The sequence below is a fragment of the Malaclemys terrapin genome, chromosome 21 (genome assembly GCF_027887155.1).
Source record: "Malaclemys terrapin pileata isolate rMalTer1 chromosome 21, rMalTer1.hap1, whole genome shotgun sequence".
In the NCBI taxonomy this organism is placed as follows: domain Eukaryota; kingdom Metazoa; phylum Chordata; order Testudines; family Emydidae; genus Malaclemys; species Malaclemys terrapin.
Genome location: NC_071525.1, coordinates 5,966,264 through 5,992,306, shown reverse-complemented (window position 1 = coordinate 5,992,306; position 26,043 = coordinate 5,966,264). Strand labels below are relative to the sequence as shown.

The 26,043-nt window shown below is 53.0% G+C and overlaps 2 protein-coding genes across 3 annotated transcripts in view; one reads left to right on the top strand and one right to left on the bottom strand.

Annotated features, from left to right (window-relative positions):
* SV2A (synaptic vesicle glycoprotein 2A) overlaps positions 1 to 15,820 on the top strand; it is a 44,591-nt gene extending 28,771 nt beyond the window's left edge. Inside the window, exons 8-13 of one of the 2 annotated variants that reach the window (XM_054010306.1) lie at positions 2,752 to 2,916; positions 3,595 to 3,728; positions 5,586 to 5,789; positions 6,878 to 7,037; positions 10,084 to 10,263; positions 13,195 to 15,820. In XM_054010306.1, coding sequence (XP_053866281.1) covers positions 2,752 to 2,916; positions 3,595 to 3,728; positions 5,586 to 5,789; positions 6,878 to 7,037; positions 10,084 to 10,263; positions 13,195 to 13,357 — 1,006 coding nt within the window. In that variant the 3' untranslated portion in view covers positions 13,358 to 15,820. Of the gene's footprint in view, positions 1 to 2,751; positions 2,917 to 3,594; positions 3,729 to 5,585; positions 5,790 to 6,877; positions 7,038 to 10,083; positions 10,342 to 13,194 lie in introns of those variants that run through there. The other variant, XM_054010307.1, reaches the window with a different exon arrangement.
* A 6,282-nt stretch (positions 15,821 to 22,102) lies between these two features.
* Positions 22,103 to 23,790, bottom strand: BOLA1 (bolA family member 1). Its single transcript, XM_054011215.1, has 2 exons — positions 23,706 to 23,790; positions 22,103 to 23,070 (listed from the first exon to the last, which is right to left on the bottom strand). Exon 2 carries the CDS (start codon positions 23,043 to 23,045, stop codon positions 22,611 to 22,613), a length of 435 nt encoding a protein of 144 aa, XP_053867190.1. The 5' UTR covers positions 23,046 to 23,070; positions 23,706 to 23,790; the 3' UTR covers positions 22,103 to 22,610.
* Positions 23,791 to 26,043: the final 2,253 nt, after the last annotated feature.

Here is a 26,043-nt window from a genome sequence, read left to right as displayed (position 1 = left end):
TCCAGTCTCCTCTCAGGCGGAGAGTTTAGATACGTCTCCAGAACGCCACGTGCTGACCCAAACCGAAACTTTTCCCCACCCTATTGCTGCCAACAAAGGCTGCTCCCGATTCTCCTTGGCGATGTCCAGAGTGGCTTTGCGTGACAGTAGCTCCCCCACCCTCTGGCACACAGCACGCTCTGGCTCCAAACCTCCCTCGTGCTGGTTGGCTTCCAACAAACAATCTGACCCCCTCCCAATGAGCCAGGAGCCCCCTGGTGCCGTGCCACACCCACTGTGCTCCCCAGCTAACAGGGCCAGACGCCAAGCACATTCCCCCTGCCTCCCATCCAGCCTGTCGCCCCCACTCCCAGTGCACTGCTGAGCCTTTCCCCGCTACCCTGGCTTGGAGCTAATTAATGCTCCACTTCCTTGCCAGACGCTATTCGCTTGGTGTGGGATCCAGCTCGCTCCCAGAATCCGCCCCCCTCCTCCCCTGCCGGCTCCTATTCCCAGAACAGGATTTCACGCTAGGTTTAGCTGCTGTCAGAGAGGCTGGGGGGTGGCGGTGTGTTTCAGTATGAGGGAGTGGGGTGGCAGGGCTGTTTGCCGCACTCCTCGACTTTCCTGGCACAGGCCTGGCCCTGCCAAAGCTCTTACGCCCCACCTACAAGGGGCGCCCCCAGGAAGGAGCTGTGCAAAGGGAAATCTGGGAAAGCCAGGCTAACAATGAAGAGCCTTTTCTGCAGCAGTGAGACGTGCTAGGCTGTGGAATAGTCTCCGGCAGAGAGGCGGTGGCTTCCCCATCGCTTGGGGGAATCGCCACTCACGCCCACGCAGTCCCATTGAGTTTAGCAGCCAGAATTTGGCTCTGTGGCAGTTGTATTTAACTGGCTTCTCTGTTCTCGGCCACCTCAGCAATAGGGCCGTGTAACCAGGGCAGGGTGTCTTGTATCAGAGGGGGCTTGTATCCCAGCACACAGCCTACAGGGCTGGGTCATATCATGTAAAGCCCCACAGAAGTCAGCTTGCTTCTCCAGGGTTATCTATCTATCTATCTATCTATCTATCTATCTATCTATCTATCTATCTATCTATCCTCTTTTTGAACATTAAGAAGAAAGCCTATTCACTCCACATATCTCGGCAGAGGGCGGGAGCGTGATCCAGTGACTGGATTGGAGCCTGGGGATGGATCAGGACTCCTGGGTTCTGTGTCTGGGAGGGAATCTGCTCCCGTGACTGTAGTGTAGGGCTTGGAGTCAGGGCTCCTGGGTTCTATCCCCGGCAGTGTTCTATCCCCAGCAGTGTTATTGACCGCACCCTGGGAAGGACTTCAGGAAGACTTTGGACTCTAGTCGCTGTCCTTGGTGCTGAAGCATGGAGCTCAGTGCAGAGAATCTGCCACGAGAGTCGCTGCAGGAAAGGCCATTTCTTTCTCCCCTTCCCTCCCCCTTTTTCTCTGAACACCCCACAGGCCCCCAGCTATGCAGGGGTCAGTACATTTTCCTGCTGTCTTTAAGCCACCATTACAATCGGCTGGGGGCTCATCTGAATGGTTCAGGGGTCGGTGTGTGGAGCGGGCGGGGGGCCAAGCATGGCCAGTTGGTGCCCATGCTCTGGATACACACAAGATCCCAATCTACAGGGCTGCCCTCTTGATGAGCATCCCCCCCCACCACCACCACCACAACCCACCGAGCCCAGAGACCTCCTCCCAGCACTGGCCATCCCCCAGTGCAGGGGGAGCCAGGTGAACCCCATTCTATGGGGCAACTCTGGGGCCTTCAGGTGGCTGGTTCAAATCCACCATTGGATGGCAGAGAGCAACAAGTGTTTGGGGGAAAGGCTTGGTGGGTCCGAGCCCAGATTTAGGGGTGGGGATCCCCAGTCTCAGCCAGCCCCTTGTTGGCAGCCTCAGCACAGAGGCCAAAGACAAGATGGTCCCTGGAGAATGGATGCCCGCAGAGGGATGCTGTCAGGGCAGCGTACTGGGAAAGGATGCCCTGTTATTAGCTGAGATTTAAGTCCCAGATCCCGCACACATTGGAGACAGAGCCTGGACTGGGACTGAGAGACCTGGGACCCTTGTCTGATACTTAGATTGTAAGTCAAGCTGGTTGGGATTTTTCTGAGAAATGTTTTTATGCCAAAAAAAAAATTGCAGCTTCATGGAAACCGAATTGTTCTGCAGGAAAGGGGCGAGCTGATGAATTGCCCAGCTGGAAAAAGAAGTCAGAAGGATCAAAACGGGATGTTTCGACCTTTTTGAAACCAAACGTTTATTTTCCAGTCGGAAACGACTTTTTGTTTGGAAATTTAACTTAATTTCTACTTTTAAAAAACTTTCAACATAAAAGAAAAACAAACAGGTCAAAATGGAAATGAAGCATTTCAAAAGGATCAAAATGAAGCAGTTTGATTGACCGGAACTGCAGGGTTTTTTTTCAGTTTGTGAAAAAGTTTTGAGATTTCATCTTTTCATCCTGAGTCGAGACGGGAACATTTTTCAGACATCTCCCGGGAAACCATTTCCCACCCAGCGCTAACTGTGAGCTCCTTGGGGCAGAGCCTGAGTTTTGTTCCTTCTTTGTACAGCTCCTAGCACACTGGGCTCCTGCCCCATGACTTAGGGTGCTAGAGCTACTGTAATGCACCTAATAGCAATAACAATGTACAGCTCCTAGCACAACGGGGTCCTAGTTCATGACTCAGGTGCCTAAGCACGACAGACAATAAGTACTGATCTCTCTCTCTCTCTCTCTCTGATAGTTACTACGGCTTGACTGTCTGGTTCCCAGACATGATCAAGCATTTACAGAACATCGAATATGCCTCCCGCACCAAGCTCTTCACCCGCGAGAAGGTGGAGCACTTCACCTTCAACTTCACCCTGGAGAACCAGATCCACCGCAACGGTGAATACTACAATGACAAGTGAGTGGTGGGTTGTCCCGCCTCACCCCCAGGGCAATTAGCAAAAGCCCTCTTTGACCCTTGTGAGATGGGTCGAGGTGCTGCGGGGGCCGTGCTCACGGGAAAACAACCAGGTGTCCTGTACTGGGCAGAGCCTGCAAAGACACTGGGAGGTTGGTGGGGTCTAACATGGCTCCGTGGTTGCAGAGAATGGGCTGCATGTGCCTGCGCTGGGGGATCGCTAGTCTGGGCAGTGCCGGGAGGAGGTCTCTGGGCTCGAGGGGAGGAGGGCTGCATGAATAACTAGGTGCTGGAGGAAATGCAGCCAGAAACTCACCAGGAGTGCAGCTGGGGAGGTTGGGATCCTTTGTGTAACCAGAGCACGGGCATCAACAGGACAAGCTTGCCCCTCACCCCGCCACACACCGACCCCTGCCTTTACGGACCCCCACAGTCCATGCAAGCCTTGAGTTATCTGCTATGCCAATTGCAGATACTTAATTAACTCCCAATCGTAGATACTGAACTGAGACCCACCAAACTCATTGCACAGAAGGGGTCTCTGAACATCCAGTGTCTGGCTTAGCAAGATCCAGAAACCATTTTTGTTCCCCCGTGATGGAGGGAGACCCACACTTCCCACGCCCCCTATCCCAGTCACTCTTGGGTCGCTCAGTCCCCCGGGTTCGTGCCTGGCAGGTTCATCGGCCTCAAGTTGAAATCCGTCTCCTTTGAGGACTCCCTGTTTGAGGACTGCTACTTCGAAGACATCACCTCCAGCAACACCTTCTTCAAGAACTGCTCCTTCTTCTCCACTGTCTTCTACAACACAGGTAACTTCCTGCTGCCCTGTAACAAGTCAATGGGCCATCTAGACCGGTGGGTCTCAACCTGGCCCAATCAGCACAGAGCTGCAGCCCATGTGCCATCCTCAGGGCCATAATATTGGATACGGCCCACAATGATAAATAGGTTGAGACCCCTGAGACAGTACCAGATCCACTGGGCCACACTGAGTCTGGCTTTTAGCTTCTGTCTTTACTGCAAAGGTGTGTTCTGAACTTGGGTTCGCTGACTCAGGTTAACATAGCAGTACAGACCTGGCAGTTTGGGTCAGCTGCTCAAATTCAAGTTCATAAGGCAGCCAGGGACTGAACTTGAAATACTAAGCCCTGTTCAAAGCCAAGTTGCTGTGTCTTCACTTGTATTTGAACCCGAGTGAGCTAATGTGGGTTAGTTAACCCATGTTAAGAACACACCATATTTTGCAGTGTAGACATGCCCTTAGAGACAGGCTGAAATCTCCAACACTGGACCTTGCTGGCTAATAGTATACCTCACAGGGGAGGTTCCTTCCTGACCGGCCAGCTGGTGGTCAGCTTGTGCCATGGAGCATGAGGATTAATAGCCCTTGTGTTCACTAGCCTAACTAGCGCAGATGCTGCTTTTGGGGTCCCTGGAAGGGGAGGGCAAGCGACATGAACGTGATGTTTTGAGGGTGTGTGTCAGTGGAGGGCAGCGTCTCAACCAGCGTGACGGGGGAACAAACAGGGGGCCTGATTCTCCACTGCCCTGCCCCCCATCTGCAGCCATTTCCACACACCGATGCAAAAGGGGGTGTAAAAAGCTACCAGGCAGCATCCGGGAACCACTTTGCACCAGTGGAAATGGCTGGGCAAGGTGCCAAGTGGAGGAGGATTGGGCCAGGGCTGTTTTGTTTTAGGGCCTTAATTCCCCACCCGGCCCTCTGCGGGGCTTGAAATTGCTGCACTTGCTGTGAGGCTGCTGTTAAATATTCTCCGGGCCGTGCTAATCAGCCGCCTCGCGGTGACTCGGCACTGAATAGACCCTGATGGGCTTTGGGAGGGGAGCCCTAGACAAGGAGAGATCAGGCAGCTGGAGCCGCTAACCCACGTATTTTCTGAAAGGCATCAACAAACGCTGTGGAAGGGGGAGCAAATTTACCCCCCTCGTCTCCCCCCAAAAAGCCATCTTCACCTGGGACAGATGCCGCCCCAAGGCTGGCCCTGTGTGCGAGAACAAATGACCACTCGGGACCTCTGTGTCCCACCCTCCCTGTATTGCAATGCGGCACTGACTCATTCTGCCCTCTGGTGGGCTTGGATCTAGCCATTAAAACCCAGGCGCCCGGCTGTTCATGTTGATTCTCTGGGCCAGTCTGCAAAACAGAAAAGGGTTAGTCTTGGTTACTTGGTTAATTACACCCCGGTGGCTTACAAGTCTCCTGCATTTCTATCGCCACTTCCAGCACTGCTGTTGAACAGCAGCTGTGTTCCACTTCAGAGGTGGCTGCATTTCAGTGGTGGGTGAGCAATCCCTGTGAAGAGTTGCTGTGTAGCCAGTAAACAGCAGCCACGCTCTGTCCCAGAGGTGGCTGCTTTTCAGTGGTGGGTGGGTGACAGCTGCGCAGCGTTGCTGCGAGGCCGCTAAACAGCAGCCGTGTTGCACATGAGAAGTGGTTTGCTTTTCGGTGCTGGGTGCACAAACCCTGGGCAATGTTGCTGTCCATCCATTAAGCAGCTGCTGCGTTCCACCCCAGAGGTGGCTGCATCACAGCCCATCTGCCCCCTGCCACTCCCCATTGCTTGGTGGGAGGGGCAAACGGCCTGCTAATCGCTCTGCAGCTCAGTGCAAGGCCACGCCCACTGTCGTCTTCTCCCTCTCCACAGACCTGTTCGAGTACAAATTCATCAACTCCAAAATGGCCAACAGCAGCTTCCTGCACAACAAAGAGGGCTGCCAGCTGGACTTCAGCGATGAGAACAACGCCTACATGATCTACTTCGTTAGCTTCCTGGGCACCCTGGCCGTGCTGCCGGGGAACATTGTCTCGGCCCTGCTCATGGACAAGATCGGGCGCCTTCGGATGCTAGGTGAGGGGCGGGGATGCTGCCTTGGGACTGGCAGGGGAAGTGGTGGTGGCAGAATGGGGATAGGGATAGCCTGTTCCTTCTGCACTGATCCCCCTGTAGACCCTGGCTGCAGGAGCAAAAATTGACCCCTGCCCCTTTAATCCAGCTTCCCTGTGGCTTGAAGTTGCAGCTGCCCCCTCCTGGCCAGAGAGGGTCTCCCCCTTTAACAGAAATCCCCAGGCTGGCTGCATGCCTCCTTGGTAGAGCTGGGAAGGAAAGGTTTCCCTAGCCCGTGAGAATTTTTGAGATTTCAAAGTTTCCCCCCATCCAGATTCGGGACAACAAATTTGAAAATCTTAAACATGGTCCCGAACTGAAAACCGGAATGTTTCCTTTCCGAACCCGGCCGGTGACCCATTCCGTTTCGATCGTTTCAAAAGGTTTGGTTTTTAGTTCCACCTCTTCTCTTTTGAAAAGACGGGTGTTTATCAGACCCGAACAACGTTTCAAAATGAAAAGTCATTTTAAGCTGAACGACAGAACTCCTCAAATGGTTCGAAAGGGGAAATTCATCAGATTTGACCCTTTCCCACGAACAGGTTCAATGATTCCATTTTCCTACCCAAAAAAAAGAAATGTTGATTGAAAAATTCCCAACTGGCTCTATTCCTTGACTGATGCCTGAGCTAGATCCACTTGTACCATAGGCATCAGCTGTTCCCAGTGAACCTTCTCCGCCTTGACCTGCACCGAGGGGAAACTTCTCCTTGCGGAGCAGGGGCACGGCTAGGATTCAGGCCAGTTGCTTCAGCTGCCTCTTGTAGCTGGAGGGCCTGGCAGAATTGCAGAGTCTGTGGGTCTCGCACCGGCAGAACGAAGGAGCAAGAAGAGAGCTGGTGGGCAGGGCAGGGAGGCTGGAGAAGAGAAGGCTCTTGCACTGGGTTGTGTGGAGGGGACGGTCAGGAGGCCTTGCAGGACTGATGCATAGGAGAAGGTTCTTGCACCAGGCGGGTGATGCTGGCTTTGACCAGGTCCGATTCCAGCCAGGCCTGTACCTGCGGATACACCCTCCTCCCCAGCCTAACACGCCTCTCCTCGTCCTGCTGCAGCCGGCTCCAGCGTGATGTCGTGCGTCAGCTGCTTCTTCCTGTCGTTCGGGAACAGCGAGTCAGCCATGATCGCCCTGCTCTGCCTTTTCGGCGGGGTCAGCATCGCCTCCTGGAACGCCTTGGACGTGCTGACGGTGGAGCTCTACCCCTCAGACAAAAGGTACAAGTCTCCGCCTCCATTAGCCACCCAAGGCAGAGCAAGTCCTGATCCCGGGATGCCCAGTCCAGACATGGGCTGGTCCCGTGAAGCCACCTCGGGGTGGCTGAGAAGGAGGAATCCTGGGTTACCACCTCGACTGGTAGCTTTGGGAACACGATGCAGTAACGATAAATACCTGTTAGGGCCTGAAGGACGCTGCATGTTGGGGGGAGGGAAGGTGGACCAATGGCTAGAGCAGAATGACTGGGAGTCGAGACTCCTGGGTCCTATTCTCAGCCCCAGGAGGAGAGTCTAGTGGTTAGAGCAGAAGCAAGGAGCCAGTCAGAAACTTTCCAACTAAACTTAATTTTGCTGGAAAATGCCAGTTTGGCAGAGTGAAATCTTGAGCCAAATCAGGCAGAGATTTGACCAAACCTTTGCTGAATGCCAGCTCCAGGGGATGGAGAGGCAAAGACCAGGGTGCCCCTGCCTCCCCCTGCCCCAGCTCGGTGGGACGAGCAGCACCTCTCCGGTGCTCGGGTGACCAGATGTCCCGATTTTATAGGGACTGTCCTGATATTTGGGACTTCGTCTTCTATAGGTGCCTATTACTCCCCCACCCCCTGTCCTGATTTTTCTTGCTGTCTGGTCACCCTCTCGGGCACCCAGAGCTGGGGCGGTTCACAGGGAGGCAATGTGGTAGGGCTCTCTGCCTCTCCAGCACTGGGCAGGAAGGTACTTGTCAATTTCACAAGAAATTAACTAGAGCCTTCCCTGAGGGCAGCTGGAAAGCCAAAAAGTTCCATTTCAGTTCTTCCCAAATGGAATTTTTCCTTAATCTCGTTACCATGAAAATTTCCACAGTTTTGACATTTCAGCCTGCTGTGGGAGGGCACATTTTGATTAATAAGATTCAGACTTTTCAGCTTGGAAAAGAGACGACTAAGGCGGGATATGATAGAGGTCTATAAACTCATGACTGGTGTGGAGAAAGTAAATCAGGAAGTGTTATTTACTCCTCCTCATAACACAAGAACTAGGGGTCACCAAATGAAATGAATAGGCAGCAGGTTTAAAACAAACAAAAGGAAGTATTTCTTCACACAACGCACAGTCAACCTGTGGAACTCCTTGCCAGAGGATGTTGTGAAGGCCAAGACTGTAACAGGGTTCAAAAAAGAACTAGCTAAGTTCATGGAGGATAGGTCCATCAAGGGCTATTAGCCAGGATGGGCAGAGATGGTGTCCCTTGCCTCTATTTGCCAGAAGCTGGGAATGGGCGACAGGGGATGGATCACTTGATGATTCCCTGTTCTATTCATTCCCTCTGGGGCATTGGCCACTGTTGGTCTGTGTACTAGAATACTGGGCTAGATGGACCTTTGGTCTGCCCCAGTATGGCCGTTCTTATGTTCTTAAAACTGGACAAATTTTCACAGAAAGGAAGCCCCCCCCCCTTTTTCAACCAGTTCTAGTCCCAGCTCTGGGTGGGGAGTGGTGTCTACTGGGCAGAGTAGAGCACTGGGACACCGGACTCCTGGGGGTCCTCTTCCCACCTCTGCTGCTGCCTGGCTGCACAGACCTGTGACTTTCTCTTGCTGTACCCGTTTTCTCATCTGTGAATTGGGCAACTGACTGTAGAGTGAGCCCCGGCATGGGCGAATTTGACTCGGAGAGTGGGACCAGTGAGGAGATCTTATGCCACATTCCCAAGAGCCAGCAATCATGGTTTAGCTGGACCAGGCCTACGCTGGCACGCTGAGCCTGCCGGCTGGCATCCCCTGCATTTGCAATCGGTTCCCAACCCCTCTCCCTGGGCTGCCAATTTGTCCCGCCCCCCCCTCCTGAGATGCCAGGGGTTCCCCATAAACCTTTGTGCTTGGGGAAGGCCCACAAAGGATTCTGGGAGCACATCAACATTTGCATGGTGGGGGCGGGCGAGGCTGCAGGTTTGAGGCTGAACATGCGGAGGACAAGGCATTGTTAATGCAGAGCGGCTCAAGGGCGCCGCCTCCAGGCTAAGCCATGAATCACATCCCTTTCACCTGGGACTGAGTCACTGCGGCTGACCCCTGCTGACACCCCTGATGGCAGGGGAGAAATCACGCAGGCCCAACTGATGCACAGAGCTGCCGGTTTGGGCCTTGGCTGCCGGGAGGGCCCATCACTGAGAGCGAGGGGCATTGCTGCATGGGCACCAGGTGATGGTCTGGGCTCCCCTTGTGCCTGATGCATGTGTGCTCGGCTTTGTGCAGATCCCCTAGGAAAAGGGGATCTTTGACGGCAGCTTGCTGCAGGCTGGAAATAGACAGTAGGAAGGGAGAGGAGAGCAGGTGGCCTGAGTACAGGGACTGGGGAGCTGCTCCAGGCATTAAGCCATTAAATGGACCAGGCTTTGCTTTAGCAGGGGGCTTGGGGGCTCCTGGAAGGAGGATCCCTCTTCTCTAAGCGGGTGGGGCAGGGGGATGGAAGCTGGGCCCTTGTGCTGACTAGAGGCAGGCTGGAGAGTTTGCAGCTAAAGTTAGAACGCAGGGCCTGTCGTTGAAGAGTTTTACGGTAGCTTTGCCGTAATCGGTGTTAAATACACTGGGGTGACTGATTTCCTGATAGAAAAATACATGCGAACAGCAGAGCTTTAAACAGAGTGTGTGTGTGTGTGTGTGTCTACAATAAAAACCCTTTCCCCACTCCAGCATTGGGTGTTATGGATAGCATCTGCACCCCAGCTGAGCTCAGGGCCCCATTGTGCTGGGTGCTGTACATATACAGAGAGAGAGGCAGGCCCTGCCACAAAGCACTAACAGTTGAAATGGAGAAAGGGTGTGAGGGGAAGGGACTTGGCCGAGGTCATGCAGTAGATCAGTGGCAGAGCCAGGAATAGAACGCAGGTGTCCAGATTCCCAGGTCACGAGGCTGAAACGCTGGACCGCTGCTGCTATGACCCCACTTGTTCTCCATCTTTTAGGGAGAAACAGGACATTAACCCCATTCCCAGCCTACCAGCCTACTGCCCCCCCCAACCCCTTTAGCTCGCCCATAACCTCGTCCTCTCTCCCCGCTTCTCTAGGACGACAGCCTTCGGCTTCCTCAACGCCCTCTGCAAGCTGGCGGCCGTCCTGGGCATCAGCATCTTCACCTCCTTCGTCGGCGTCACGAAAGCCGTGCCCATCTTGCTGGCCTCGACAGCGCTGGCTGTGGGCAGCTCGCTAGCGTTGAGGCTGCCGGAGACGCGCGGGCAGGTGTTGCAGTGAGTGGGGCGTGCCCCCCCCCCCAGATTTCCTCCCCCACAGGAGATTCAAGTTGTTAGACACTGTGAAATGTCTTATTTTCTGATTTCGATGATTTTATTTTTTCGCTCCTCTTCCCCCAACCGCTCCTTCCTTCCCGGCCTCCCCCCTCTTTTTTCGGTGTCATTACGTGTGTGAGAATCGGCTCATTCGTTGTGGGAGTTGAGGAGGGGGGGAAGAAAACTTGACTGAGAAGGAGAAGGGGGAAAGAACCTCTTTGCACTAAATTCAGGCTGGAAACGGCCCAGCCGCGGCAGTGTGAACGGATTAACTGGGCAAGCGCCAATTGACCTAGCTCCTGATCAGAGCTAGGGGCTAGGGCCAGCTCCTCAAAGGGGACATCTAATGTCTAGGCGCCCTGCCACGCAGCAGTAACCCAAAATCCCTTGTTGGAGCTCGCCCTTGGGTGTGCGCTGGTGAACACGTGATCCATTTAATTTCACACATGTGGGTGTAAACTACTAGTACGTGCAACGTGTGCTCACGGATCTTGGCGGTGTAATATTCTCCAAATCCTCGTTTATTTTTTTCATCAGCCACCTGTGGTGTGTGGAGAGCAACGCAACCTCCCCTCCCCCCCACTGCTTTTTCGGGGCCCTTTGAGTTGTATGTAAAGTGGCGTCGATTTCAGGTGTTAACAAAGCATCCGTTTCAGGCTCCTAAGCCAGGTTTGCGGGAGCAAACCGGCAGAGCTCAGTTGTTCCTCTGTGTCACGTGAACCGAATTTGAAATCCTGATCTGCACGCGTCCTTGCATCGTGTCTCGCTGGTGTCACAAATCGCTGGTCAAGCCGCGCCAGACGCCGCTGGCATCCACCCCTGTAGACTCTAGTGGTATCAGACATTCATACATTTTGCAGGCAGCAGGTCTAGGATCTCATTGGCATGGCAGAGGCTGTATCAGAGCAGCGGTTCCATCCTTGGCTGGTCCTAATGTGCCGAGCGCCTCAGTTTCCCCATCTGTAAGACAGGGACCATGATACTTGCATCCTTCTGTTGAGTGCTTTAGAGGAAAGGTGCTGTATGTAAGGGCAAAGTAGCATTCTTTTTTCTCCTTTGGACCAACATCAGCTCAACTATCCCTCTGTAACTGGACCGAATTTCACGCACTAATCCAGGGCGATTCCCCTCTTCCAATTATCCATTGCAGCTGAACAATACAACGATGCTCGGTTTCTTGTATTATTGTTTATTCAGGGATTTTAAACATTGTTTCTTCTGTTTGGGGGGAGAACATTTGACTTTGAAGCTTAGGGATTGTGCTTTTGGTGGTTGTTTGTGCTTTTTTTTTTTTTTTAATTCTCCCCAAGTCCCTCCCCACAGAGGCCATCCAGAAACACAGCCTGGGGTGGGTGGGGGGCAGGGTGTGATAGTAGCACCTGTGAGCTCCAAACGGAGATCAGGGCTCCATTGCGCCAGGCCAGCAGCCCAGCTGGCCTGAAAGTGACGCTAACCTCTGTCTGGTCTGTGGGTTGCTGGTCATTCCAATTAGGCGTTTCGTGTATTTAACTCTGTAGCCCTCTGTCTCTCTGCCTTCCCCCAGCTCCTTGGTTGACCCTAAGGTCTGATCTACTCTTAGATCAACACAGCTATGTCGCTCTCAAAGGGGAAGTATGATCCTTGAAAAATCGATTGCCTGGGATGCTTGCCGGAGCGAACTCCCCAGGGGTTGAGGGCATGTAAGGCCCAATCGCTCCACACAAACGGGCTCTATTTTTGCAACACCCAAAGCACCGCGCCTTGCTCATTAGAGACGGGACAAACCCGAGCCCCGACTGGCTTTTCTTGCTGTCTCTTTCCTGCTGCAGATTTAACTGACGTAAGGCAGAGCTGGGCAGTGCCGCGTGCTGCCGGGGGCTTCGAGGCATCTTACGCCAAGAGTTTGCTCACCGCGTGTATCCAGGACAAGCTGGGCAAATGTATTGGAGCAGTGAGGTCAGAGGTCCTTAGGGGCAGCAGGGGGCTATTTTAAAGACACCCTAATGTGGGTTGCAAAGGGCCCACCCTGATAGGCAGCAGTGGATGTTGGATGGAGAACAGCGCCATCTACGGGCACAACGTGGACGCACACCCTGGCTTTCCTTCTCTCCTTAGGACCAATGCCCTTTTTTCATTCCAAGCTGGGTGTCACATGCTGGCCCTTTAATTCTCTGCGCTATAAAGCCAGCACTGTCCAGGAACCAAGAGGCTAAGAAGCTGTCTTGGGGGGCTCTCCTTTCTCAGAGCTGGTCGTAGCTTAGAATTTAAATGTTCTTTAAAACCCCAGCTAATGTGAGGCCGATGTCTCAGCATCTTCCCCATCTCGTGGCTTGGAAACCATGAGAGAAGGATCCCGGCCGTGTCCTTTCTGCTGTCAGCAAGGGGATGGAGGGACTCGATTCTGTTCTGACCTTGCGCTGGAAGAGACACAAGCGCATTGCCTTGCTGGATGGCAGGAGAGTGTTTATACACATTCACCCACTGAGGTCAACGGGATTTAAGCACGTGCTGGAGTGCCGGCCTAAAATCCGGATGGTGAGTGAGTTCCAACCCAGATCTTCAATTACTCTAACCCCCCCGCTGCCCCGCCACTTAATTCTAACAAGCAGCAGGACCCCAATGATGGTGCGAAAGGAAATAAGGTTTTTAAAATCAGATCTCTACCTTGCAGGGTGACAGAGCAATTCTTAATTTAAAAACAATAATAATAATGCACTGGGCTACGTCTTTATGCTGCTCTCTGTTATCCTGGGGGTAAATCTGGAGTAAATCCATGTCATACCAGTCTAACAGAGCAGAATCTGGACTTCAGGGCAACTTTGATTGGAGGAAAAGGGAGGGGGGAGTCATGGTTCTCTGGTCGTATTTTATAACCCATTTACATAACAAAGCCCCCTAATTGTCACATTGTAGGTTAATCGCTCAATGGGCCCATGTGTCATCATCTGAAGATCTGAACAGGCGTGTGGTCCCCGGTGCCCACTCATCTAATCATAGCAGCTGGACACACACCGAGCCAAAAATGTTATTTTCAACAAGGGATGAAATTGACAAGCACCTGTGTTGGTTTTGCTAGGGGTCTTTGGTGTAATGGGTGCCAGCCGAGCTCCAAAACAGGGAATTAAATATCTTGCCTTCGCTGCAGAGCTAAAAAGAGAAATGAACTGTATTGGGGGGGGGGTCAGTTTAAGGTCACCTAGGTCCACATTAGACAATAGAGCAAGGCTGCCAATTCTCTTCTGATGCGTAGAGAAGTGTGGCGTACCCCAAGGGGGGAAACGTACTGCTGTATCATTTTAAGCGAGAGTTGTATTTTTTTACATTTTAGGAGATATTTAAGAGTAGTATATTTTTCTTTATTTATAATTTTACACCAGATCTCAGTTTCCCCTCCTCTCGCAAGCTTGCGACCAAGCATAGCTGAAAGCAAGAGTTTTTGTCTGTCTCTCAGCTCCCCTGCTTCCCCCGCTGGGCTGTCTGAGCACATCCCAATGTCTAATGCTCACAGCCCTACTGTGCGGCAAGTTACAGGCAGGGAAACTGAGGCACAGAGAGACAAAGAGTCTGTCTATCCTGTGATCAGAGGAGGGAGTGCAGCACGAGTAGACATATCCAACCTAGCTGTGATCTCACTCGCTTGAATAACAATAGCAATAAAGTTGCAGCACCAGGGACTGTACAAACCCACTCAGCCCCCTGCCTGTGCTCTAGCCTTCACTGCTACCGGTGCGCCAGTTAGCAGGCTCGGGCCTGTCTATACATGCTGCAGTCACACCGCTGCAGGGAATGTAGACGCTCCCTAAGTGACTTGCCCATGGTCACACAGGCAATCTGTGGCAGAGGTAGGAATCGACCCTAGCTCAGGCTCCCTAGCCCAGCTATCATTCCTCTGCTTCTCTGGCAGAAAGAAAGGGCATAATGTTTCTTCCATTTACAAAACTTAGTTCAACAAAGGAGGATGACAAGCGAAGGATTTGCCCTGGAGAATTTGCTGGCCCAGGTGGAGGGTGGCGTCAGTTTGAGAGTGAGTTTCATCTCGTGCACAAGGCTGCGTGGCCACAGTTCACTTTAAACGAGGCTTATTTGGGTTTAGCTGAAGATGCTTGAGCACCGGGTTAACATAAACTGACCTAGCAGCAGCCACACAAGGGTTTGCAGCACTTTAAGACCCACCTTCCGTTAAGCCCACGTAGTTGCTTTGTAGGCGCTAGGTCTTGTTATCATCCCCTGGGCCCAATTCTTCAGTGCCTCAGGCCTTGCAGCGTCATGTACAGCTGGGTACAGTGAACGCATAGCGCCACTGCTCTGACGTGCCGGCACTGCACACCCATTCAGTCCCTTGCACAGCGGGTGCGCACCACTCCCTAGTGAGAAAAGCGGTGATTTGCACTGATCAGTGGCTGCACAAGGGGCAAGGCAAAGAGCGAATCGGCCCCTGGGCCTCCCACGATGGCTGATAGCTGGGGGATCAGAGAAAGGACATGCATCAAGCACCTGCATGTAATGTGACAGAGAATTTCCTTCCTGACCCATGCAACAATCATAGCTCCAGTCCTGAAGCATGACAGTTGATCGATGTTATTTTAGCAGCTAACCACAAGGTTATTGCTGGGTAGCCAGTCCCTTTAATAAAGGTACCAAAAGGCCAAGCGCTATAGTAGGACAAAGGTCCCACCTAGGAGAGGCTCAGCTCAATCGAAGAAGCTATATGTTGGTTTTTCCACCCCACTGTGCATGGGGCCAGACTGGATTACGACCACATTGTAACCTGAGCCAGAAGGGAGCTTGAGTGTTGTCCACACAAGCTCATTTTAGAAGGCCGGTGTAGATGGGAGATTAGAAAACCTGGTCCTGATGCTGCAGCCTAGTGGACCCCAATGCAACCTGCTCCAGTGAGGGAGGGCTGCACGACCCAGTTGAGCGTCAATGTTTCGCTATCCTAACCAGGCTGTTTGCGCCTCTCTCCTATCGGCTCGGCAGGCGCGCTTGCCTCCTGGCTGCCTGAGCGACGAAGGGGACTGATTTTTTAGAAAGATTTAACTCGAGACCCTGGACTCAGTTTAGAGTCCTGTGGCACCTTATAGACTAACAGACTAACACTAAGGACTAACACCCACTTCTTCGGATGTATTCATCCACGAAAGGCATGCTCCTACACGTCTGTTAGTCTATAAGGCGCCACAGGACTCTTTGCTGCTTTTACAGATCCAGACTAACACGGCTCCCCCTTTGATACTGGACTCAGCTTGTTCCTATCCTGGGTTACACATTTCTCACCGTAGAGACAAACCACTCTGGGCCAAAAGAGTGAGGCCGCGATCCGTGGGAATAGCACAGCTGGTGTGGATGGCCTTGTGCAGTAATTTACAACAGACGAACTGAACTCTGGCCAGAATCTTCAAAAGCACCCACGTCACGTGGGAGCATCCGTCCCATTTTCAAATGTGACATAGGAGCCTGAGTTTTATGGACTTTCAATAGGATTTGGGCTCTTAAATCACTCAGCTGCTTTTGAAAATGTTACCCTTAAGTCCCATTGCAAATAGGGCTCACGAGTCTGAGCATCTGAGTGTTGTGCACGTAGCTTGGTGCGCGTAAGAGATCTGATTTGCAGATGGCTCACCTTCTGGGCAGCGAGCTGCGTTAAGATGGCTCAACGTGGGTATGCAAAAAAAAAAGGGTGTGTGTGTCCAAAATCACTAGTCGCTTTTGACAATATGTCTCCTAAATCTCGTTGCAAGTCAAGAAGATTTAGGCTCCTAAGGGTTTAAGTCACTTTTGGAAGTGGGACTTAGGCATTTTGGAAAATATTACCCTGAGTCTCCATTTAAAAAAAACCAATCATCATTGTATCACGCTTTTCATTTAAAAATCTAGTTGCAAACTGGAGCCCAAGACGAGAGAGCAGTAGGAGAGCGACGTTCTAAGCAAGAGGGATTTTTATCTTACTGGAGCAAACTGGTCCGAGGGAGGGGAAGGTCTGCCCTACCCCCCGCCACCTTTTCAAGAATTATTTTGAAATGTAAAAGATTTAAAAGAGGGAACATTTTGGAAAATGTTCACCGGCTGCTTGAAAAGAAAAGGGGGGAAGGGGATAAATGTCACAAACATTTTGAAAATGGTCACTTGCCCTCCCCCCGCAAACATGGACCAAATGTAGGTCCCCCCCCAGCTTGGCCCCAAATCTTCTGCAGGGTCAGCCTGTTGGCCCGGGCTCCTTATAAGTAACCAGCACCCCAGTCTTCTGAGGTCAGCAGAAACTCTCTGCCTTCCCCACAACCCCTGCTGCGATGGCTCACACACAACCCTGCCTGTGGGGTGCCTTGCGGGTGTTTGGGAACAGGAGCGGCGGCATTCCTGGCAGGGCCGGCTCTACGATTTTTGCCACCCAAAGCAAACACAATTTTGGCCGCCCCCCCCCGTTCTTTAATTACCCCACCCCTGGCCCCGCCTCAACTCCGCCCCTTCCCCAAATCCCCAGCCCTGCCTCCTCCCCCCAGGCTCCTCCCCCCAAGCCTAGGAGGGAGGGAGGGGGAGAAGCGGTGCCCGCGCCGCGGCCACTCGGAGTCTCCCCCTCCCTCCCAGGCTCTCAAGCCTGGGAGGGAGGGCGAGTAGCGGCGCGCGAATCAGCTGTTTTGCGCACCGTGGCAGCAGCAGTGGAGGTGAGCTAAGGCGGCCAGGGCACATTTTTAGGGGCAGCATTCTGGCGCTGGCCATGCCACCCGTAAAAATGTGCCGCCCCAAGCACCAGCTTGTTTTGCTGGTGCCTAGAGCCGGCCCTGATTCCTGGGTGAGCACAGCGCCAGCCACACACGATGTAGGAAAAAGCACAAAGCCGGACAGATTCTCCCCTGCACCCTGCTGCCCCTCAGAGCTGCCGATTCCGCCCCTCGACCCCAGGTTCCTCGTTCCCAGCTAACCCCCAGAGCTACACCAAGGCAAAGCTGAAGTAACCCAGGGCAGAAGTGGGCCGATTAGGAGCCTGAGTCTCCTCTCCACTGAGGTTACCTTTGAGCATCAGGCCTGTAGCAGGAACAGCAGCTGCACTGCCCAGGCCTGGATTCTGATCTCACACCCATGGACATGTGACACGACTCCCGTGGACGTGCTCTGGGAGGAAGCGCACTGCGACAGCGACCAGCTACCAGCGACGCTCCTCCAAATGGACCCTGCTCCATTTGAGCCGCGCTGGTACAGTCACTAACGATGTGTTTTGAAAGGCGGAGGGAAGTGGTGGGTACATAGAACAGGCTAAACAGGACAGCTCTGAAATGCACCGATTGCCCAGGACAACCCTTACTTGACCCTTCCGTCAAGTTCGATGACACCGTTCTGTGGGTCAGATGCACACAGCCCTGACCGCCGCATGCCAAATATTTTTTGACTTTTTTTTTTTTAATTACTGTCGTTCATTTCTTCTCACTCAACTAAACAGATGCAGCAGTCCCAGCTGATGGGTAGCGGGAGGGTTAGGGCAGCACAGGTGTGTCGGGAGGAGGGGCATTTGGTCCAGGTGGAAGGGTTTGCAAGTGGTGCTTTAGGGGAAGGAAGGAGATTGTTTTCAGAGCCCCCTGCAGGTCGGGCTCCATGCACAATTGGATTTCCTGCCTTCCCTCTGTGGAGCAGATCGGGGGGTTCCCAGAGCACATTTTAAACAAGCAGCTAAAGTCTTAAAACCAGCAGCTGTTGGGCAAGCACAAAGGTACCTGCACCAACCTGGAACAAGACCAACCTAAAACCAGCTGGGCTTCCTCTTACCCTGGAGCCCAAATCCCCACCACCATCCCCCCAAGCATGAGCCACGAGGCGCTCGCACACCTTTGGGAACGCCTGGAAAGAAACAGCTGCTGCGTCTCAACCATGCCCCTCTCCCCCCTTGCCACCCGGCATCCTCACTTCATCCAGACTGATGCACCTTGGCAAAGGGACAAGACAAATAATGGGGGGGGGGGCCTCTAGCTAACGAGAGGCAAGCTAGAACTGGGTAAAAACCAGAATCATAGAATCGTGGGACTGGAAGGGACCTCAAGAGGTCATCTAGTCCAGTCCCCTGCAGTCTAGATCATCCCTGACAGGTGTTTGTCTCACCTGCTCTTAAAAATCTCCAATGATGGAGATGCCACAATGTCCCTGGGCAATTTATTCCAGTGCTTAACCACCCAGACAGTTAGGAAGTTTTTCCTAATGTCCAACCTAAACCGCCCATGCTGCAATTTAAGCCCATGACCATACGTCATCGCTTAACCCTGCTCGGGTGCAGCCTAGCCCCGTGGCTGGGCTAGCACCCAAGGGAGCCCTTAGAAGGACAAAAGCACGTGGGAAGCAAAGAACTACAGTCGCGACGTGCGTTCCCATAATGGGAGGGTCAGATTTTCAGCCCGTCCCCGCCTGGCTTGTTGCCCCTAGCAATGATCAGTCACAAGGGCAGATACAGCATTTCTTCCCTCCGACCGTCCCTTAGTTTAGGGCCTCTCCTGCCACACTTGGGCCACCACTGATTCAGCCGTTTAGCTACATGGAGAACGGTCTTCCTGCCCCGTGAACGTGGTCGAGCGTTTAAAGTTTTTGCCCCTCCGTCTCACTTGGGACAGAAGAGTTGAAATCGCAGCTATTCACACAGCCAAACCCTGATGCCGTTTGCCAGCTGAAATATTTTTGTTGTGCTACTTTCTGGCCATGGCCTTTCCCCTCGGACTGTTTTTCTTTTCTTTTTCAAACCTTTTTTTCGATTGAATGCGCTGAAATGGCCAACCCAAGAGACATGGCAAATGGGAACATGTTGCTTACGAAGTGTCGAGTGAAGCGTTTCAATGGTGTTTAAACGGTTCCCTCCACCCTGTTCCGAGTCGGGCGATTCGCCGAACCCAGCCCCCTTTCGGCTTCGATGAATCGACAGGCAGTGACGAAAAACAATTCGTCACAAACTTGCCTGCAGAAGGCGCTGCAAAGCTCTGCAGTCTCACATCTTAACGTGCATGACTGGGCCCAGGTCCGGGCCAGATTAACACCGCAGCAATTGGCCAAGACGTCCTCCCCCGCCCCATGCAGTTACACCATGCGCCCCGCAGTCTGGGAGGCTCCGAATGCTCTGGCCTCCAGGCTGTGGGGAGCATTTCGTGAGCACCATCTTCCGAAGTGCCATCACATGGAGTACACAGCACAAACCCCTTCAAAACCAAGCACTCTGGGTGATCCTAGCTTGCCACAGCCAGAAGGAACCGATTTGATCTCATCTGACTTCCTGCATAGCAGGGGGCAGAGAAACCCCTGCAGTCAGGGATTCTCCAGGCCTTGAGGCTGAGCTAGGTCAGATCTTTGGACAAGACATCCAGTGCTGATGTACTCTGCCATAACCCTAGCTAGATTTTTAAGGTCCATCCTTGTGGCATCTGGGTGCAGGTGAAACATCCACGGGAAGATTTGCCTGCACTGAGAGTGCAGGAGGGCGAGGGAGCCTTGCAGGTCTTGCCTTGCACCTCGCACAAGAGCATTCGGATGGGGTAGCGTTTTGACACCCAATCTGCCCTGTTGGACAGGCTGCCTTCGCTGCAAAAACTGCAGTGGTTTTACATCTCCAGGGGATGCCCTGGTGGCTAGAAGGCACAAGAAGTTTGTTTTACCCTGATGTAGCTAATCAAGGTCAGGGCTATATTCTCCACCAGGGAGATTTCCCTAGACTAGCTGCCTCATCTCCTCTTGGGTTTTGCATCAAGGTGCAAAAAAATTACACCTCTTTTTGGCCGTGAAGAGCGTGCGAGCCAGTGGAATGGGTCCCCACAATGTGCATCAGTGCTGGTTTGAACTCAGCAACTCCCCCCCACCCTCCCCCAAAAAATCCAACACCCCAAAATAGAAGCTCCCCCATCCGCTTTACACCCTGGGCTCTCGTAACTAATCCCGCGCAGAAAGGATCCGTCACTCATAGCAAGCGGGTCCAGAGCTGGTTCCACGCGACCTGCGCCAGCCCTAACCAATCAAACAGCACAACCCATCTTGTTTTTCTAAGTAACCGTCTCTCTCGCTCTTTCCATTCTTCGGTGTAGCTGGTCTTTTTAAGAAAACATGCGTAGTACTGTCCGTATGCAAAACTGTGCTGTGGTGTAGTTTTTAGATGTTTGTAAAGAACAACAAAAATGTACAAAACCCCCTCTCCCCCCCCCCCCAAAAATCAAGCAAACTAATAATTCAGCTGTGGTCTTTGGTTTGTCCATTTTGTATAAAACAGAGTGATTAGATATGACAGTTATTTTAAATGTCATGCTGGGAAAAAAAAAATCACATAAAAAATATAAGGTGCTGTGAATTAAATAAAAAAGACCGTGTCAGGTTCGTTTGGCTGGAAAAGGAAAGTGCGCCCCCTGCTGGCTCAGTGACCATTTTTTCCAGCGCTATGAACTAATATTCCACAAAAATCAATGTAAAAAAATAAAAAAAGATTAAAAGATTAAAAAAAAACAACAACAGCTGCCTCGGAGTCTGGTTTGGGCTGGGGGGTGGTCTTAGGGGTGCTGGGAAATAAATGGGTTTGTGCCCCTTTTCGTTTGCACACATTGCGTGTATGGAAGTGGGGGGAGCAGGACAGAGCTTATGAAAAAGGCCAGCAGAAAATATAATGCAAGATGATTTGCTCAGCCTGTGTTTCCACTCGTGGGACTGAGAGCAGAATCTCCCCTGTTCCTCAGGGCTGCACAATCACAGACAAATCATTTTGATTTCCTAATCGGATTCAGCAACCGCCCCGGCCAGGAAAAACATCCTCCAACAGTCCCAAAGGAGAAAGATAACGAGAGCTTCAAAACTTCCCAGGCCCTGTAACAGCCGGGAGCGTTCCAGCCACGCATCTGAGCCAATCGATGAAGACTGAACATTCCAAATCCCAAACACACAGGCCAGACCTCGGTCATTTCGTCACCACGTGTGCCCGCTTACGCTAATCCTTGCCCTGATAATTATGGGGAAAACCCAAATGGGCTGCTACAGATCTGTTTTCTGTCTGGCGTTTTGCTCCAAATTTAGTTTTTATTGGGGAGGGTGTAAAAAAAAAGACCCAAGATCAGGATAACTTTGAGATCAAACAAACATCCCCACGAAGTTTGCGGGCAGGTTCTGGCCCCAACAGTGTTTTGAATGTTTCCCTGTGTTGCTTTTAACCCCAACATCCCAGCCTTGTGCTAGCACAGGAGAAGCAGAGGGCACCTGGGGTGGGGGTGGGATGGACAGATGGACACACTCACGGTCACAAAACTGGCCAGTCTATTTTCCATTGCCCCAAGCTGAAGACATTGCAAAATAAAGCAGAAATGATGAAAAGTAACACTGAAACAAAGCAGAAACGAAGATTCTTTCAACCCCTAATTTCCGTTTTCCTCCGTGCAGGAAATGAGGAAAACGCACTGCTTGCTATATCCCCGGTAGGTATTCATTATTACCATTATTCATCTGCTGCTTGTTTGGATGCAGAGCTCATAGCTGATGGCAGAAATGACTTCATCTCTCATTGGCCTTACCTATATTTTTAGTAGCCCTGCAGAGCCAGGACAAGCCAAAGGGCTTCTATGAGTCTTGCAGGGCCAGCCCGGGGACAGAGTTTATTCTGGCTCAAACATCCTCAACAGAACGATTAACTCTGTTCCAATGACAGGCCCAAATTGCATTCCCAGTCATCGGGGGCAGGGTCTGTTCTGCAGAATCCTTGTCGCTGTGGATGATGCGAACAGGGTAAAAACCAAACCAGCACGTCTCAGTTTCCCAAGTGAAATAAAGAAGATTTGGCAGCTGCAAACTCAACCTGAGTCAACCAAATCCAGAGACACGACATCAATGCTTTCCAGCGTGAACCCATTCTTTGCTCGGCTGAGAGCTTTATTAACAACACCAGGGCTCCCCACATACACTTTAAATGCACGACACTGAGCTTTTTAAAGCCGTTGGAGAGATTTCGGGCACCCAGTCTCCATTAAAAATCAGGCTTCGCAAATCTCACCCAGCTTTGCAGACACAATGATCATGAACACGTGCGTTAGCACCCATCGGGAGCCTGGTCTGGTAGCCGGGCCCTCCTGCTACCATGACAGCAGCGGAGCTAGGGATATTTCACACGACCGACCGAAAAACCAATAACCCGCGGCCAAGTGCAGGGGGCGGGCGGAGTCTGGGGCTGACCCTGGTGGACTCCTGGCATTGGTGGTGCAACCCCAGCCTGTGAATGTTTCCACTTCCAGCGCTAGGCGGCTTTGCAAGGCTCTGGATGTGGTCACAATGTGAGCGTCAGGGTCACCCCCGGGGAGTGAGCTAACCCAACCCTCCCCCCCCAGCGCCGTCCCGCAGGGTCACCCCTGGCTGCCCAGTTTGGTCGCCATATGCGGGTCGTGTTTGGATCCCCCGAGGCATCCCGGACTCTGGTTCACTCTCTGGTTCTCTTCCCACTGCTGGGGGGTCTTGGCTTGGATGGAGAGGGCATGGACGGGCCCGGCCAGCTCAGCCTGGAGGATCTCATTCACCAGCCGGTGGCGCTGGAGCAGGGGCAGGCCGGCGAAGCGCTGGCTGGCGATCACCACCTTGAAGTGGGTCTCGGAGCCCCGGGGCACGGCGTGCATGGAGCTCTCGTTGTGCACTTCCAGGTGCACCGGCTGCAGGGCCTGCAGGAGCTTGGCGCGAATGGACGACTCCACCGGCTTCTCCTCCATGGCGGGACCGGCTGTCGAGTACCCAAAGCTGGGGGCTGGCCGAGGGAGGGCTTGGCGAAGGAGGCGGGAGGGGAGCATCCGGAGGGGGGACAGCGCCCCAAGGCTGCAACACAGAGAGTGGGGAGGGACAGACTGAGACAACATCCCCTGGGACAGCATCGGCTGCCTGCAGATTTGGAGGGTAAGGGGCAGCTGTGCATGAGGAGGGCAGAGCCTGCTATCAGGAGGGGGAGCACGGGGCAAGAGAATGGGGGGGGGCGTATGAAGGGTGAGCATGACGACAGCCTGCGATTTGGATGTGGGGGGGGATATTTCATGCAGGGCAGGGGGAGAACCTGGGAGGGGAGGCTGGCTGTGGGGTGGGGGAGATCCCAGGTTTGCCTGGAGGGAGAGGGAGCCTGGGTTTGCAACTGGGGGTGATCTACATGCTGGAGAGGAGATCCCGGGTTTGCGCAGCTGGGGGGGGGGGGATCCCGGGTTTGCGCGGCTGGGGGGGGAGCAAGATCCTGGGTTTGGTGGCTGGGGGGGGGGGGGGAACAAGATCCCGGGTTTGCGCGACTGGGGGCGGGGGAGGATGCCGGGTTTGCATGGCGGGGGGGGGGATCCTGGGTTTGCATGGCGGGGGGGGGGATCCTGGATTTGCGCGGCTGGGGGGGGGAGATCCTGGGTTTACAATGGGGCGGGGCTACCCCAGCTCCCAGGCTTGGCTCATCCCCAGCGGACCCCGCCGGCCCCTACCTGTGCTTGCGACCCCCCCACAACCGTTCCTGTCCTCACGGCTCCAGCCCCCTTCCTGCGGCCGCAGCCCCCACGCACGTCCCGGCAGCGCTTTGCATCCTGGGAAATGTAGTTCCTTCCCCTCCAGAACCTGGGCTGGAGCGCGAGAGAGAACTACAGCTCCCAGGAGGCCTTTCACCAGCCCGCCTAGATGCCCCCCCACCTATTCCCCAGGTGCACTCTGGGGATTGTAGTTCTGTCAATCAACCTTCTGCTCCATTGACCCCACTGGGGCAGCATAGGAACAACCCATCCCAGGCTGGCCTGGCTCGCCCCCTGCACCCTGGGTGTCCCTGGGGAAAGGATGGAGCCATGCCTGGTTGTTGACCCCATAAGAACGGCCCTCCTGGGTCAGACCAAAGGGCCATCTAGCCCAGTATCCTGTTTTACGCCATCCAATGCCAGGTGCCCCAGAGGGAACGAACAGAACAGGTGATCATCAAGGGATCCCCCTTGGCATCAGCCTCCCCCAGGGCACCGTGTCAGGATGAATTGGACCCTCTGTCTAGAGTTGGGTTAAATTTTTCCTATAAAACTTTTTTTTTGGGGGGAAGGGGCAAAAAATACAGATTAGTCAACACCGGAACATTTCATCCATTAATGCCAGCTTTGCCGAATTGTTTATGATGGGGGGAATCTTCAAAAAAAATCCAGAAAAAATCAAAATGTTTAATTTTGGTGTTTTCTGAACAAAGCATTGTGAGGGCTTGGGGTTTTTTTCTGGTTGTTTTCTTTTTTCTATAACTTGTTGTCTCGAAATGTCCTTTAATTGTATTTTTAAACCATCCAGAAACAGTCAAACGTGCTCAAAATTGAAATTTTTCATTTTGGGTCAAAGGAAACATTTTGTTCGACCCCAAATGATTTTTTAAAAACTTTCTGATTCACTGAAAAATTTCAAAAAAATTCCGTTTGGTTTGATTTGTTTTTTTTTTGCCCATGATTTTTCAGAAATTGCCAGTGACCTGAAAAATGCATGATGCGCCCAGCTCTCCCTCGGATGCGGAGGGCAGAATGTAACAGACTACACATACTTTGCATGGCCTGGGCATAAAAAATAACCACGAGGGGTGATGGCCAAACAGGGCCTGAGAGGTGCCCTGGTCCTGCTATCCTGTCTGAGCTGTAGTCTAACATCTCCCCACTAGGAGGAGCCATAGCCCACACGTTTTACTTAAAGTCACAACTCGCCCAAGCTTTAGAGGTGCTCTCCAGGACCCGGGCCCACCTAAGAGTGATGGTGGGTTTAGCTAAATGGATCAGAACCAGGCGCCACGTTGCTGCTTTGCAGCCCTGCTCCCGGGCTAAACCGCGCGATGCAGCTGTCTGAAATTAAAAGCTATTTTAGTTTTTGCTGCTAAAGGATCTGCCGGGTTCTGCAAAGTTCAGACTAGCTCCACTGAAGGCATCAGAGCCAATGGCCCTGATTCCCATTTACCATCCAGTCCAGACCCTCAGAGGTATTTAGGCGCCTAGCTCCCATTGAAATCAATGGGCCTCTGGCCTCTTTAAACCTCTCGGAGAACGCAAAGGGAAAGGGCCTATGTGTAACTGAAGATGATGCTGTGTCTGACGTGTTGAGGATCTAGCCTAGGCAATCCAGATCCAGCAACCCACAAAGTCCAGGGAACTTCCAGTTCGGCTCCAAGTTCTGCAGCTCCACCTCGGTAAGAGGGTGAACCAGACAGCTCAGTTTCCCTGAAATCTGGATCCGAGCGCTGCATCGCAGGCCCATTTCAGGGCAAGGTCAGCGCCGGGTGCGTGGGGGCCAGATTCGGGGAGGGTGCTCGTTTGCAAGGAGCATCCCCCTGCCCAATACAGAGTTCCCTGCGCACGCTGACTGTCTTCGCTTGCCTACAAACCTCCAGCCACCACCAGCCCTTGACGCTCACTGGCTGGGTGGCAATTGACGAGGGCATCTGCCTCCTGGATCGGGTCCTCCTGATGGTTCTTGGCCAGGCGACGTTGGACTCAGTCCTAGGGGAACTGACTGCTGGGACGCAAAGACCAGGAATGCAACACCTCCCACCTCTCAGCCAAAGACTCTAATCTATGAGCTAGCTCAGGTCCAGGGCAGCTGGCGTCCTCTGGCATATCTCACAGGGCCTTGTGGGCAGGTCAGTCCCCTGACCCAGGGGCAGGAGGGGAAAGTAACACGAGTCTGATATCAGCCGTGTGCCAGAGGGGTGAGGACCAGTCCCATCGGCGCTCCCTCTCCCTCCCCTTGTTCATCATTACTTGTGATGAATTAATCAGCTCGCCCTCTGCCACCCACAGGTGAGTGCATGTCACAGGTCCC

What these genes read in the sequence shown, in the direction of transcription:
- BOLA1 (XM_054011215.1), bottom strand. Translation starts at nt 23,045, where the DNA reads ATGCTCCCCTCCCGCCTCCTTCGCCAAGCCCTCCCTCGGCCAGCCCCC.